Source organism: Betta splendens, chromosome 2, assembly GCF_900634795.4.
Source record: "Betta splendens chromosome 2, fBetSpl5.4, whole genome shotgun sequence".
NCBI lineage: Eukaryota > Metazoa > Chordata > Actinopteri > Anabantiformes > Osphronemidae > Betta > Betta splendens.
The window spans coordinates 14,785,486-14,801,001 of record NC_040882.2 but is presented as its reverse complement, the minus strand read 5'-3'; the positions used below and the strand labels follow the sequence as shown (position 1 = coordinate 14,801,001).

At 47.3% G+C, this 15,516-nt stretch overlaps 1 protein-coding gene and 1 long non-coding RNA gene across 4 annotated transcripts in view; both read right to left on the bottom strand.

Moving 5' to 3' along the window:
- Window positions 1-9,698, bottom strand: part of slc8a4b (solute carrier family 8 member 4b) — a 59,734-nt gene extending 50,036 nt beyond the window's left edge. For 2 of the 3 annotated variants that reach the window (XR_008693282.1, XM_029127881.3), the window contains exon 1: window positions 9,522-9,698. Coding sequence is in view for 2 of the 3 variants with exons in the window: in XM_029127881.3 (XP_028983714.1) it covers window positions 9,522-9,564 (43 nt within the window). In the remaining variant the exon portion in view is untranslated. The remainder of the gene's footprint in view (window positions 1-9,521) is intronic. The other variant, XM_029127891.3, reaches the window with a different exon arrangement.
- Window positions 9,699-10,692: 994 nt separating this feature from the next.
- On the bottom strand, window positions 10,693-15,358 carry LOC129603830 (uncharacterized). The gene is made up of 3 exons (XR_008694058.1): window positions 15,244-15,358; window positions 12,675-14,495; window positions 10,693-12,241 (listed from the first exon to the last, which is right to left on the bottom strand). It is a non-coding gene; the product is annotated as an uncharacterized LOC129603830 (long non-coding RNA).
- Window positions 15,359-15,516: the final 158 nt, after the last annotated feature.

Genomic DNA, 15,516 nt, shown 5'->3' with positions numbered 1-15,516 from the left:
ATGATAAAAACCCACTTTGACCCATCTACTGTAAAAGCATGTTTGAAGCCATAATTGAGATTGCGGGTAATGGCAGGAGAAGACCAAAGCAGCGGTTGGAGAGGAACGAGAGGGGCCGGAAAGGAGAAAGGAGGACACACGTGGGGGGGAAATTACAGCCATAAGACAAAAGAGCGATGGCAGAACGATGAAGGAGGAAATGAGCTGAGCACCGGGGGCTCTTCAGGCCGCTGAGGCCAGAGCGTCAGCTCCCACATGAATGGTGAGGTGTGTATGAATGTTTCATTTTACTAGTAGATTAAGGATGAACCTAATGAACATGCCCTTGGGACCGAGGTTAATTACTAATAAAGACATGAGCAGGGATCAGAGGAGGAGAAATACCTCTCACGCTGTGAAGCGGACAGACTTGGTGGACTTGAGTATGACGGTGGCAGGCCTCGTGTTTGGTGGTTGGAATTCTCCCCACACATCGATCCAGATGAATATAGTGGTTTTCATAGTGACTTATATGATGAGGAATATTGAATTTGACTGTACAGGTGTAACATACAGGCGGCTTACAGTCATAATCTCTGTTTCATATTTCCAATGTAATTACTTAGTTGTGGGCTCAAAGTACTTATGTGAGCCTAGCAGGATTTTGAATCAGTAATCATAATCTAGACGAGCTATAGCATCACCACCTGGTCCCGGGCAAATCAAATTCTGCAGCTGCAATCATGAATCCCTCCATACCAGGACAGCATGGACAGGCCTGGACTCCGACCGGCCGCCGGGCATCTGGTTGTTTCATGTGAGGCTAGAAAATACGCTACCATGAAGTGGTTCAGTTCTGCATAAGAGAAATTGATTTGGCGCTTGGATGTATTCTCAGTAATACAGCGAGTGAAGCTGACCATCCAGATGTTCTGTATAAGCAACTGCACAGTGCTCATCCAGCTGCGGACTGCACGATTGACAGATCCCAAACTGTGGCTCTAGATAATCCATAATGTAATGTATGACATCCCATAAAGCATATTACAGTGTGGCGTTACGCAACACACAATCAGCATAAACCTCCCTTGGCTTTCTAAGGATACAAAGTCATGGATCTGAGCGTGTGTGTGTGTGTGTGTGTGTGTGTGTGTGTGTGTGTGTGTGTGTGTCCCTCTCACTGATGTCACAGAGAGCCTAGGGGAGCACCCACACGCATGCACAATGAATGAATGAACACTTTAAGTAAACATATTCATAACAGCTCACCACGCTTGCCGCTCCTTCAGTCACATCATTATTTATTTGTTTTTGTGCTACAGTGACATGGGAACACACACGCACACGCACGCACATGCACACACACGTCAGAGCAGGGTGTTCATTTAAGTGGGTTTTTAGCCGCAGGGTCGTTCTTTGTGAATTAAAAAGACAACTTTAAACCCGACTTTACATTGTATTGGATCTATACATAGAAACACTCACACACACACACACTGAGCGATGCATCGCTCCCACTGTGGACGACGTCAAGCCTCCACCCAACGCTCGCTTCCATTTTTATGTAACAGCAGTTTCCAGCAGTTGAGGCTGACGCTCAGTTGTAACGTCTCACTGCGAAAGGAATCCAGATGTGAGCCGTGCAGCAAGGGGACAGTTTATGAGCCATGTGATGCAGTTCATTTCATTTCCTTCCTCATCATTTTATCCCGCTGTGATTAACTCCTCTGTTGTTTGCCCTTCGCCTATAATCTCCTTCTCTATTTTTACTCCCACTTCCCTCTATTTTGTCCGATTCCTTATTCCATCCTGCCCATCGTCGCTGGTTTCAACCATCTAAGCAATAAGTGTACTTTACAGTTCCTGTGGCTCCAGCTCAGGCGCATTCATGAGGAGCTGGCACTCGTTGAGACCTTCTTTCTCCTGCATTTCTTCGGTTTTATAGGAGTAAATACTGTTAAAGTTGTGAGGAATTGCTAAGTCATCAAATAAATGCTAAAACCCAGTGTGTGTGTGTGTGTGTGTGTGTGTGTGTGTGTGTAGGCCTGTGAGTGATGCCAAGAACAGTATCAGTATTAGAGCAGGTAGATAACAGGACTGCGTTTGATGTGTTTGTGTTTAGGAAGAGGAGCAGAGCTGTGGTGAACTGATGAAGTTCAATGGAACCCAGTCTTTTATTGGCGCAGTGCTTTCCTGTATGAGAAAGCCTCACCCTGGCCCTCTTTATAATTTCACAGGAGTGACACAGAGGTGCCCCACCCCACGCGCATGATTTATTTTTCAGAAGGGCTTATTACTTTCATGGAGCAGAGGAAAAAATAAAAAGGCCTTTATTTTTGGTTTCACGCTGACATCTGTGGCCTTTTAAAATCGGTCACACTGAGGTCTGGGGGTCTGAGACGAATCACGAAATGTCCACAAACACAAAGTCACAGCATGAGGACTTTTTAGCATTTAAGGGATGATGTGTGTGAGAGGTTGGAAATTTACAAAAAGTTAAACATGTGCATCACAACAGAGGGGATTCTGGGTATTCCTGTTGTCTGTCCCTACTTTCGCTTATCATGGTTTAATATTTTCTTATCGCTCTTATGATCCCAGTCCCTTGTTTAATCCAATCAGCAAATCAGTCCATTCTCTGCACACACACACACACACACACACACACACACACACACACACACACACACACACACACACACACACACACACACACACACACACACACACACACACAGTCCATTGAAGCTGACACTTGCAAGATTTTATGGTCACACAAGCATGCAGCCGTGAACGCACCACCACGCACACGGTGCATACACCCTGCAGTCAAGCATGCAAGTAGCTGGACAGCTTGTTCTGTGTGTGTGTGTGTGTGTGTGTGTGTGTGTGTGTGTGTGTGTGTGTGTGTGTGTGTTATTATATAAGACAGGTCTGGGTTTATGCTGCTGTGACAGATTACACACAAATGAATTGAAGAAGTGACCAAGCCAGAGAAGCGTAGAAAATGCCAAGAGGCAACAGACAGAAAAATAAATTAGAAATATAATGTAACCTAAAGCGTGGTAGGACGAGGTCCCTAATGATTGAATGAGGTGTTGAGGCAGCTGGGAGGAGACCGTAATAAGGGCCCATGGGTTGGAAAATGGACCGAAGGGAGACAGAGCAAGTGTGCAGCAACAGAATAAAGGCAGTAAACAACCCAGGAGTGTCAGCCAGTGGATGGAGGAGGGCACGAGGTAAAGAGGGCCGGGGCTTAGCTGGCAAACAGAGGTGGGAGAGAGGGGGAGGCGAGACAGAAAGGAAGGAGAGGATCTGGGCGCGCGAGGGGACGAGACAAAAGCGAGACTGATGGGGGGAGGCAGACGGGAGCGAACCTGACGAGTGAAACGGCGCGAGAGGAGGGAATCCGAAAAAAGATGTGGGAGTGGGAGGAAACTGCGGAGGAGGAGACGCAAACACAGAGGAGGGAGAGAGGAGGGAGGAAAATAGGGAGGAAGCCAAAATATGCTGTCATTATATTAAAATACTCTTATAACAGGAGACACGAGTGGATCATACGTGATGTGAGTGTTTGAAGCACAAGGTGCTAAATGCTACGTTCCACAGCTGCTGAATACATTGAGCATCTGTCTGCTACTGCAGCTCTAAATCATCTGTTTGTGTTTTAGGAGTTAATTATTAATAATGTTAACACTTACTTTATTACAGCACCTGATTTACAGTAAATCCTCATTAACCATTAAATGGTTTGTGTCTTGTAGCTATACAAGCAGCGTGTGATCATCTTTGTATTGTTGACTATGACAAATGGCCTCAGGTCTCTGCAGTCAGCAGATTTCACTCTGCATCGTATTAGCACATATGTTTACACCGAAGCAGGATAATTAATTGTGAAGAACCCGCGACAGAGTGCGACCTGTGCAGGGTCAACCCCGCCCTTGCGACCCTGACGAGGCCGAGAGGTTCGGATAATGGATGGGTGGGCGCTGTAGCGGACCCAATGAGACATGGAGCCTGTGAAAGGGAGAAAATTAGAGAGTGAACGTGGAGCGAAGGGTGGGGAGGGAAGGAGGGAAGGAAATAAGAGGGGAGAGATGGAGCGCTTGTGCTTCTGAAGCAAAGAGGCCTTCACTGTCCTCGGTTCATCTCGCCGCCTCGGATTCATGCTTTCGAAGCACACACCAACCTTCATTCACATGAAGCCTATTGGAGCTCATTCATGTTCTCAAGCTAAAAGTGCTGTTTGCTTCTCTTAGTCCACTGGAGTAGCCTCCGATTGTCATTTCACAGCTTTCTCCCCCATTAACGAACCCAAAAGGCGGCCGAACCTGCGAACGAGGCGCGTACAACACCCCCCCCCACCTCCATCTGTTCCGCTCGACGCCTGAAAGCGTGGCCACCTTGCTCACTTTTCACCACTTAGCGCAATGTCACGCTGCCAAGCATCAAACCATCCTCGGGATGTAATTCGGGACAACAACACCGCCGCTGACAACAATAATAGCGTCTCCAAGGACAGGCGGCCCCGTGAATCGCACGCCCACGCGGAGCGAGGGACACACTTCCAGACACAGTTACTACCTTTCACACGCGTGTGCTGTTTGAGGTTACACACAGAACCAGCGCCCCTCCTCCACCTGGGCGCTATCTATTCTTTTCTATCTATTCCACCTCATCTTTAAACATTATCTGACGGCGCCATCAAGCGCAGTGATCTGTGTGTAAATGTGCATTTGTCACATTCAGCTCGTTCTGTATTAGCAGTTCTGTAAAATTATGTCCGTTTGGGCATTCTCTGGATTTCCTGGTCGGGAACGTGTATTGATTTGGCTGCGCGTTGGAGCTGAGACATGTCTGCTACTAAAGAAGGTAGGCGGACAAACCTATTATCAGGAAAATTAGCATCAATTAGTAATTATAATTATGAAAACAAAATTATATGAAATGAACAAAATACTGCCATCTAGTGGTCTGGAGTTTAAAAATACCACAATATAATACAGCCTTGACAGATGTGCAGCAGTAGCGACTTGATTTCAGGGACAAGAAGAAGCACTACTGTGGTAGTAAAACGGAAAACCAAAACAGAAAGAATTAATAGCTTAGCACTTTTTAAAAAAGGCACCAGGTTTAGGATGAATATATGGTTTCAATTTAGACTGTGCAGCTTTCCCTGTTCAGTGCACACAGGAATATCAGGCAGTCCGTTTGTCATCGTCATGACTGTTTTGGAGCCATTTCATTTTCTTTGACGCACTTACGTCAACCTTTTTACAAAACAACTTCCAGGTCCGAGGCTGAGTGTTTTCGTGCCCTGGCGTTTTCCTGTTCACTAGGGATCCAATCGCCTGAGGCCAGCGCGCTGCAGTGGCACAAGGGGCGTTCTGTACTAGCAGCTGTTACTTGGTAATGAAAACACAAGTGCATTTCCCCTTCAAACTTAAGAGACATAATTATGAGCTTTGTCATGTGCTCTTATGTTTTATATGCTTTATAGAGACAATGTCTAAGAAGATTTCAGGAGATGCTCCTGTTCTTTCAGTGAAACAATCCCACAGGCTTCGTTCCATATGACTTCAGACACATTGTTATTGTGCCGGGTCTCAACACAACCTAATATCAAACATGACTTACAGCCTGGCAAGCGCCTGGAGAAGCTGGTGGTTGGAGGTCCATTAACAGCACAATCCCCACGAGCACTGGGCAGTTTGCCCACAGTTCCAGCAGGTCAGCGGATGATAGGGTAATAATCGCCCTTCATCCCGCCCTTGAATACTTGGACTCTGCCGTTATATGTGGGGGAGGAAGGCCACGCTCTGCCAGCTCCACAGCACACTTTATTCCCTTCTGTTTATTTCCTACCTGTGCACATCTGCTCTGCTTAGATTACAGCTCGGCGTTCAATCCACGTGCTCTGAAAGAGGCAAACCAGGGGCTTCCCGCCTCGGCCTCCCGCCGCGGTTATATATTCAAATGGACTTGAGGGAATGGGCTTTAACTCTTTGGTCCCCAACCACCAATGAGCCGGCGGGGGCCGCAGACTTACAGCAGCTCGGATCGTTATTAGCCACCTTCCTGCTTAAACATTAAGTGAAGTACACAGGGGTGAGGCGCAAATCACTGCTGGAACATTAGAAACTGCTGTCCAGGCTGGAAATGACCCTGTCTGGCCATAAATGTGTCAAATGAATCCCTGAAGTGATGCTTTGGGAGCAATTGGAGAGTGAGCGGAGTGACCGGCGTGGAGGCCAACCCCTCTGGCCCTGAGCCGCATCAGGGTTACGCTGGCGCCACTCATTCCTGCAGATACTGTATTGCTTTTGATATAGCAAGTGCTTTATCGAAAAAATGCAGTACAGTACTTCATACAGTACTTCAAATCTATGTGTTTCACTCATTTTGGTCAAATGCACCAGTTCTTGTTGGTTTGCGTGTGATTGGCATCTTGACAAGACACACCAGCTTTTAAGGAACATTCCGTGTATAGTGGCGGCCTTAACAGTCGTTGTCAGGGAAGCTGACAGCAGATTTCTGTAATACCTAAATTCTACAAACATCCATTAATGACTTGTCCCTGATGAACAGGTTAAAAGGCTTTTAAGAAGGTCGTGACATGCCTCATCTGGCTGTCACACACGCTCCATCCTCCCAGAGCCAGCTTTGTTTCTCTTTTTAAACTTGACATTTCATACTTATCTTATTTTCAGATTTAGTCTGAAGCACCTAAGTCTTCTTTCACAGTCACCTCTCTGCCGAAGTGTCGAGGCGCTAATCTGCGATGTGGCATCTTGGGCACTTGCCATGAATGTCAACCGCTGAGTAACATAACGCAGGATAGACAATGACTTTGTGTCAAAGCCAGAGAAGAAATGAACACTGTGATATATGTCACTGTCGTCATGTTTGATTGTTGCAGAGAAATCATTAATCAACCCGTGGCCCCTCCTCAAGCTTTTAGGTGGACTCGCGGTTTTCTTGCTGTAAGATTAAAATGCCTGCTGATTAAATGTTAGTCTGGATCAGGGAGATGGAGTGGACTTTGTAAAACGTTCAAGTCAAACCACCTTCTGAGAACAGGATCATCTATGAGAGCTGACAGTTTAATGCACACAAACAGGTTTTGGTTTACATTAAATAATAAAGTCATTCCTTCATTAACTGTGTTATATATAGGGTACACTACTGAATATGTAAATCACTGCCTCATATGAAACGATGGCACCTAGAACCTCAGAATGTAACATGTAAGAACCCGACGTACAGCTCTGATGGGAAGACACGTGTCTTAATGTACTCATTGCTGCAAACACACAAATATATGAATCATTAGTAGTAGCTAACAACTCAACTCAAATGCTAACAATCGCTCAATCATTCTCTGGTTTGATTGACTCGCCCACCGTGGCCACGCCCCTTTTGGATGAGTACTTCCTGGTCTCCTCTCTAGACGAATCATAGACAATCCCTGGGACTCTGTTAATCATATAAAAGGATTTGTTTTGCCCATCAGTTTGCCGCTCGCTCGCCTTGTTAGTTCGTCTTTTTTTTTAACCTTCCCTTCAAGTGTCAACAAAGTGCTATTCCTGCCGCAGCATTCAACTCTCCAACACAGACAGTCTCCGGGGCTAACAATCCCTTACTGACACTACAGCAGCAGGAGAGAGGAGGATTATGGCCACGGGGACTTTCCTGAACGTCTCAGCCGTTGGATGAACGTGCTCTGCTGACAGCAGCGGGATCCCTGGCTACCCTGGTAACAACACAACTAACCAGAGGCTGGTGCCAGACGTAACCAGCTTAACATGGACAAGAATAGAGGAGAGTCACCACCTTCTCCAGTGGAGGGGAGCGTGCTGTTAAGGTATTAATGGATTAGCCGAGGTGAGGTCGCAGGGAAGGGAGCGAAGGCGGGCGGAGAAGGAGAGGATATTGTTCCAGCAGGTACAGAGGTGCATACAAAAACACACGCCACACGGCCAGAGGCGCAGAAGCAATGTGGCAGCCTGGCACGAGCAGCGTCAATATCGGCGTCTAAAATGAGTTCTGTCACAATAATGAATAAAACATGTGTTTTTTAATTTCCAACATCTGCTGGCAGCCGTTTGGAGCCGCAACCCAGAATGAGCGGCCGGTCGAAATCAGCCGAGTTGTCTGGGAAGATCAAATTATAGCCTCGCATTGCTGCGTCTGACCAAAGATACACACAGAATGAGTGGGTTTGCCGCCAAACATTAATCATGTCCCAGAAGTTGTTTGTGTTTTGTGGCCTATAATTTGAAGCATCATTTGAACGACTTCATTCAACACATTGTATATGTTCCCATAATCAACCAATAGTTGAATATTTCAGCCCGGAGGCACCGACGTGGACTCTTATAAAGGAACTGTCTTAAACAATGTCTAATGTATGGCCACCCTGCAGACACATCATAGATCCTCACTAGCAACCAGCTAGAAGACATCAAAGCTCCTTAAGGCCAACACACATTGTTGCTTATGTCAGCTGGAAAATGGCTTGAGATATGCAAATGAACCTATAACCTACATTTCCTTAGACAGCTTGGCTCTGTGAATTATTAAGGAGGTGACATATCTTCAGATCAATTATTTATTATTGTTGGAAAAGTCTTCATCGCCATCAGCCTGCTGCCATTAGGTCGCCTATCGCCGTCATCGGCCCCATCAAAGCTTCCATCAGCACCCATGACATAGACACTACACTCGACCAGTCGGTAGCACCGCTGCCCTCAGCACAGTCATCATCCTCATAGTCCCTCCAGAAACCTGGTCATGGAGGAGGAAGAGCAGCATTGATAAACACTATGATCACGCTTCATTTCGTTCAGGAGCCTTTTGAATAATGAGTATATTACTCTAGTGAATACCAAGCTCATCATCCTGGTAATTTCCTCCCCACTCCCAGCTTTTGTTTTCAACGTGGCTGTATAGTAATTCTATGACCCGGTGCGCAGTAATACCCCCCCCCCCTCACCGGCCACCGGCTTCACAGCACGCCCGGGTTATTGCCCCGCAGCTTCTCGCCGTTTTGCCCCCCGCCACCGTCCTCCCATCCGTCCATCTGCTGGAGGGAGATCCTCGGTGGATTCAACCGGCGCCGGTCAAGATCTCCCGATTTACGCGCGTGCTCCGTTTCTCCACGGCGGAGACCGTTAAATGCCTGATTGGAGGGGTCTCCGGGACGGGACCGGCTCTGCGGCGACGCATTCCCCTGAGCGGCACCAGCCGGCGCGTCCGCGGGGTTCCTCGGCGCTGCGTCCCCCGGCACCGCGGCCCGGCTCCCGTTTCGCTGCACTCCGTGCCAACCTCCGTCTGAACTCGACCTTTGTTCCGTCTACGCGCCACTCTGTGCGCGGCACCGCAGCCGCTGCGAACGCACCGCGCTGTCGGAGGGACCGCGTCCCTCCGCACTTCTCACGCGCTCGGATGTGACCCGCGGGAAGCCGCGAAGCACTTACAATAACAAACGCCTGTACATTCGCGGTCACAAGCAGCGCGGACGTTGTTCTGCGTGTTCTCACCGGTGAAGTTCGGTGGTAGAAGCCGCGGTCTGGATCCGTTCATTCATTCAGTAACCCGTCTCTCGGTCTGTTCATCCTTCCGTCCGTTTCGTCCCTCATTCAGCGGCAGAATAAGCGGCTCTCCTCCCCTGAAGCGGCGGCGGCGACAGAGCAGGCGCACTTTTCTCTCTCTCTCTCTCTGTCGCTCTCTCTCTCCCTCTCTCTAAATAACACTCTCTCTCCCTCTCTCGCGCGCGCGCGCCCTCACTCTCGCGCAGACCGACGAGAAAGATGTGGAACCGAAAAAAGAGATGGAGGCTGAGCGGGCGGAGAGCGGTAACCGGGGTTTGAGCGTGTGTTGGTGGGGTTAAAAGATGGATGTGAGTCCCCAGCAATGATACAGAGGAGATCGATGAAGCCCCATTCTGATCAATCACATTTATTCCATTAACGTGGCGGTGGGCAGTGGTCAATGCAGGCCATGTTTAACAGGTGTCACGGTCGCGTGAAGGCACGTGCAGCCACAGGTGGTGTTTATTTTAAAGCTCACATGACGTTTGGCTGAATTACAACACAAACTCAGATTTTGTTGGTTTGTTAAAGTAACTCGCTGAATTTTAAATGAAGCAGCGCTAAGGCTTTCATCTTGAATTTAAGAGCCTTGACAGTGGCACCAACCATTTGAGACTAACATCCATTTTCATACACACGCTCCTATTTTGGGGACATAAATAATGGAACAACAGGCAGACAAGCAGCCGCATGACCAGGTGTCATTACGCTACGAAGAATCCAGCAGAGGAAAGGCCCAGAGGTGGTTCTGAATGTTAATTTTAGAACAGTTAATAGTTAATTAGTTTTTGTCAGCATTTCCCTAATTAAAACGACAATGTATTAGTGTATGTGCGATGGCGTCTGAACTTCAAATGAAAGAGAAAGTCAAAAAACGAGCACCTACAGTAAATAATGCCTCCTGAAATGAATCAATTAATGATGAATTAGGCAGAGAAAGACTATGAAAACACCAGAAAGATAAACAGCGAGACTCAGAGGATGAAAGCTGATGATGGAGGCCAGGGAGGAGGAAGCGGGGCAGCGCTGGAAGGTAGCGAAAGAGGAGAGGGGAGTAAAGATGAGCAGACGGAGCAAAGGAGCAGGAGGAAGGGAAGGAAAGCGATGGAGAGGAGTTTTTTTCATCTTTCTCATGTGTGGTGCCAGTACATCCACCATTCAGATACAAAGAGTCCAATTAGAGAAAAGGGAAGTCTGAATCTGAACGGCCGTGCGTGTAATATTCCTGTAAAGAGATTGTGCGATTGTTATACTTCACCCTTTCGTATAATGTGAGTGAGTGAGTGAGTGAGTGAGTGAGTGAGTGAGTGAGTGAGTGAGTGAGTGAGTGAGTGAGTGAGTGAGTGAGTTTAATGGGACGTGTAAAACACTTACATTTTTAATAAACCTTCTTTAATGTAAATATAAGATCATTTTGAAACTGATTGCAGCAACACATAGAAGCCAAGCTGTGAAAACAGACTGAAGGCTCCTCAGTCAAGAGGAAGCAGCGCACATGGTTTACACATAAACAATATAGTGATATTGATTTGACTGACCACAGAACTGTTTCCTTTGCCACAGACCTGATTACAGTAGATGAGTTTTGGTCCCGGGGCGCTGGCGGCATTCATACATCATGTTCACATGATCTCCTTGTTTCATCAGTGTTGAAATGCTGATTTCAGTTCTACTGTAAGTATTCGGGTCCACTGTTTAGTCTGGATTGGTGCTGACGGCTGCGCTTGAGACGTCGTCATCCTGGTTGATGGATGAAAAGTTGTTTGTGAAATGTCAATTTTTCAAAGCCAATTAACTTCCAGCAGTCGTAAAAGTGAAACATCTAAAGTTACGACGCGTCTTAAAAACAAGCAGCAAAAACAAGTGCAGGGGTTCCAGTGTGTTTTCAAGGCACTGTAACTGCTCCACTTACTATCTTTGCTGTCTTTCGATTGGCAGGTGGATAATAATGGCCTTCTACAGAACATGGTTTGAACTGTCAACCTTTTCTACCTGCAGCATAATTACTGTTTTCTCTGAAGTCTCATTTAGTTGACGTCTTAACTTGAGCCACGGGAATGTGACACATTAACACACATTATAGGAATTTGTCTCGTTTATGTCTTATTTGCGCAGATGAAGTCCACAAACAAATGATAATTTTTATAATATAACATATAAAACCCAGTAACTGTCAGTTGTTTCAATGCAACATTAATCCAGGCCAGTGATTGGAGATGCATAGAACATGAACAGCACCACCCTCCTCAACAAAATGGCCATAATTCAGCTCCGTGTTCCAGACCTGCTGCTTTTTCCTGGGAAGTGAGGATGAGTAATATAGATGTGACTCAAGAAATACCACATTAAACTTGACAAGGCCGGACTAATTTTGGTTTAATGCCTATTAGTTGGTACAGAAATGACATTAATCGTGATACATTTAAAAAATAGAAGGTCAGAGAACTGAAAGACGGAATTTGCAGGCTGTGACTCCTGCGCTGCGCTTTCGCTCTGCACTTTTCAGGCTGCGTTTGGTCTGAGTGCTGCTCTCTGTCACGTATTTCACAGACTTTAAAAAGCGGCTCTCGCCGGTTCCTCCTCGCAGTGATTTTTTAGTGTCCGGTCCCCCCAGCGTCTGGTCGACACAGGCCAGCGCTTACAGTGGCCCCACTGATGGAGCTCCTCGGCTATTGAGCAATTAAAAGGAGAGCTGCAATTAAAAAGCAATATGTGACCGTGTGAACGAGGAGAGCCCAGATGGCACAGTGGTAAAGATAAAGGGACGAGAGTGCTGCTATGGAAAACAATATGGCTTGAGAGGAAAACAAGAAAGCAGCGAAAGACCCATCTCATCAAAACATGCACCCAATTCCTCATTTGCTCTTCCAGCACTAAATACGCAAGGTGAACTATATGACAGATGACCTCCACAGGAAGGCTGTTAAAGCGTAATGTATAAAACCATATGGCTTTTGATTAATTTCATAAGAATTGACTAGTAAAACCGGAATTGTCCCAGTAAACATTGTGAATGTTTTGTTTTGTGACAATCGTTTCATTCCACCAATCAAATTAACACTCTGTGCTCCACAAACTTTACGATGAAAGCGTAAAACTCACACTAGATGCGTCCGCTCACCCCCAGAGCAAAGGCGGCCACAGCTTCAGCTGACACTGACGAAGAACATATGGAAAGGAATACATTCTGCTTCAAGCCCTGAAGGACAAAAGCTTCATTATTTATCATTTGTTGGCCCAAAATGTGCAGCCGGCTCGTTACAGAACCTGTACTGTACATCCAGGCTGTGCAGATGAGTTCAGATACTGAATCTCTGATCTGCGCCAGTGGAAACTTTTCAGAGAGTTGTTTGCAAATTATGAACCAGCTCCTGTCGGTGTTGTATTATTCTCAGTGTTAGCTTGATGTGTGGATGGTTATAATTATCGCTCAATTTAACAGCTAACACAGCGCATTGATTTCTGACAAATGTTCACCCTGCAGCCGATGCAGGTCTCACTTATGAAGTAATAAAATCCTCCGTCACAAGCAGTGGCGTCCAAATGTCACGAGTCCAATAATAATAATTAGCAATTGGGAAGAAAGTTAGATTATTACATTAACAAATGCATAGGCGAAAGGAATGCAAGAAAAGCAAGAGGACAGGAATGCGACGGTTTAAAGACATACAGTAATTTGTGTATAGTCTAACATAGCAGCAGCATGGGGAAGAGGGTGGGAATCTAAACATACCATTAAAGGGAGTGTTAATGAGATAAAATGCATCGATGGCCATAAATTCGTTACAAGGATTGTTGGTGTGAGTGGGATTAGGGAAACGTTCTATGGTAAATAGGACTAATAATGGTCAAATTCCCCACGGCCCGTTTCTCTCACGCACTCAGGTGTACGGCTCAAATATTGGACATGATTACACAGCCGCCCACTAATCAAGCCTTTCTGCTCCATCTCCAGCCCCATAAGGCGTTGTTGGCTCCTGATTATTCATAAGCTGCCTCCAACCCATTGTGTCAGGCCACCGAGGCAATTGTAAGTCATGCTGAGCACAGTCCAGAGGGGAGCCGTGAAAGGACCTAAATGATGATGAGAAGCGCCGCGAGCAAATGAGCCTGGCTCATTTAGAAGCGGGACGATGATCGCCGCGGCGCCGATGCACAGGTTCTGCTCCACACCTGCTGAAATATGCAGGACGGCGCCGCGGGTCTGCTTCCACCCGCAGTCCGGCCGCACGCCAACACGCCAGCGCTCCCACGCCCACCGCTTGATTGTTATCCGCCCGCTTGAGAGCTCCGGAGAGATTCGGACATGGCTGCACAGGTGCCCGGAGCCGTCATTTGTTGGTCGGTCACAGCGAGAGAAGCGTTGCTGACAAGACGCATTTTGTCGAGGCCGACAGCAAACACGTGCGACGCCCGGGTGCGACGGGGCCCTCCTCCGTCGGCCCGCTGCCTTATTGATCGGGGTTCAAAACGCAGCGGCTGATTAACGAGACGCTGGAAACTAATTAAATCCACAGGCGACACAGAATCCCCGAGCACTCTGCCAGATGTGGTTCTAATGCGAGAACGCGGCCCTGCAACCGGACTGATGTAAACCTGCACCACGGGCCCCTGCTGTACCTGCTTCTGCATTTTGTTAAGTAAGTTCACCCTAAACCTTAAAAAGGAGAAGCAGCCGCTAGTGAAACAAGCATTCACTGCGAGTTCCACTTCCAATAGAAAGTACAGTGTTATAACATGCAGCAAAAAGGTTCAAGTCTAAATCATCACAGCAGACGCACTCACGATCGATGTGACTTCTCATGTTTGCTCCGATCGTCCGCGCAAACATTAGCGCCAGCGTTGCACACGGAGCTCGCTGAAACCGCGCCGACGCGTTTCCTCCCTCACGCGCATCCGTGCCGTTCGATTCGACCTGTGCTGCTGCAAGGGAAACGCTCGTAAAGTGCAATTCATCACTTCTGTCTCCTCCGCTTCTCATCCCCGTAGGAAATCCTGGCCTTTCTCTGCGATTCTTATCACTGCGTGGAGGCACAAACACGCGCGTACAGGAGAGACGCACGTGTTTAGCTTGTTAGCGTTAGCGGCTCAGCGTGACGTTTTGGGCTTTATACGTTTTCCAAAACTCAGTTGTGTTGTATATTTTCAATTAATTAAAACGTCTGAGATCGTGAAGGGGCGAGTGGACGCACGAAGGCAGCTGAGTAAAATGAAACGCGAGACCAGCTGCAAAATGATGAACACGCTGGAACGTTTCCAGTTGCTTTTATTGTAATGGCGGCCATCTATCGCGGTTTTCATTTGATTATTTCCATGCCGATTTGTATTGTTATGCTAATGTGCCGGTTACTGCTGACGGAGACGTCCTGGAGCCAGCAGCCGGTGTAAAGTTCTCATTAGCATTGAATGGTCTGTTAATGTAATTGTGCTGCTCCGTCTGCGCTGTTTTACTGCGCTTTGCTAACTTTGCTAAAAGTTAGCAAATTAGAAGTTGAAGCCGGAAGTCGGGCCCAGTGTGAAAACCGCCAAATGCGATCGCTAATGACCTTCGCCATCGCATCTCCACACGCCGTGCGTGATGGGAGATGGGATTCAAACCTCCCGAAAAAAGTCCTGCTTTTATTTTAGCTTGTTTTTGTTTGTGGTTAGGCTCTTAAGATTTAGTTCCCACCTGACTGAATCCTACATGCAGCTTGTTTCTATCAAACGGCATCAATTAAACAGGGCCGCGGCCGGCGTCGGCGCGCGCGCGCTCCACACGGGCTAGTTTCGTATGCAACCCAGATACACGGGGGAGCGGGAGGGGGAGGAGGGGGGGGCGTAATTGAAATTGCGGCGACGCTAAGGAACAGACGGAATGACAGATCTGAGAAGAGGAGAAAAGACTCAGACGGACAGAAAGCGATGGAGGCACGGGGGCAGAGAAATGAAAGAAGCGGCGCTG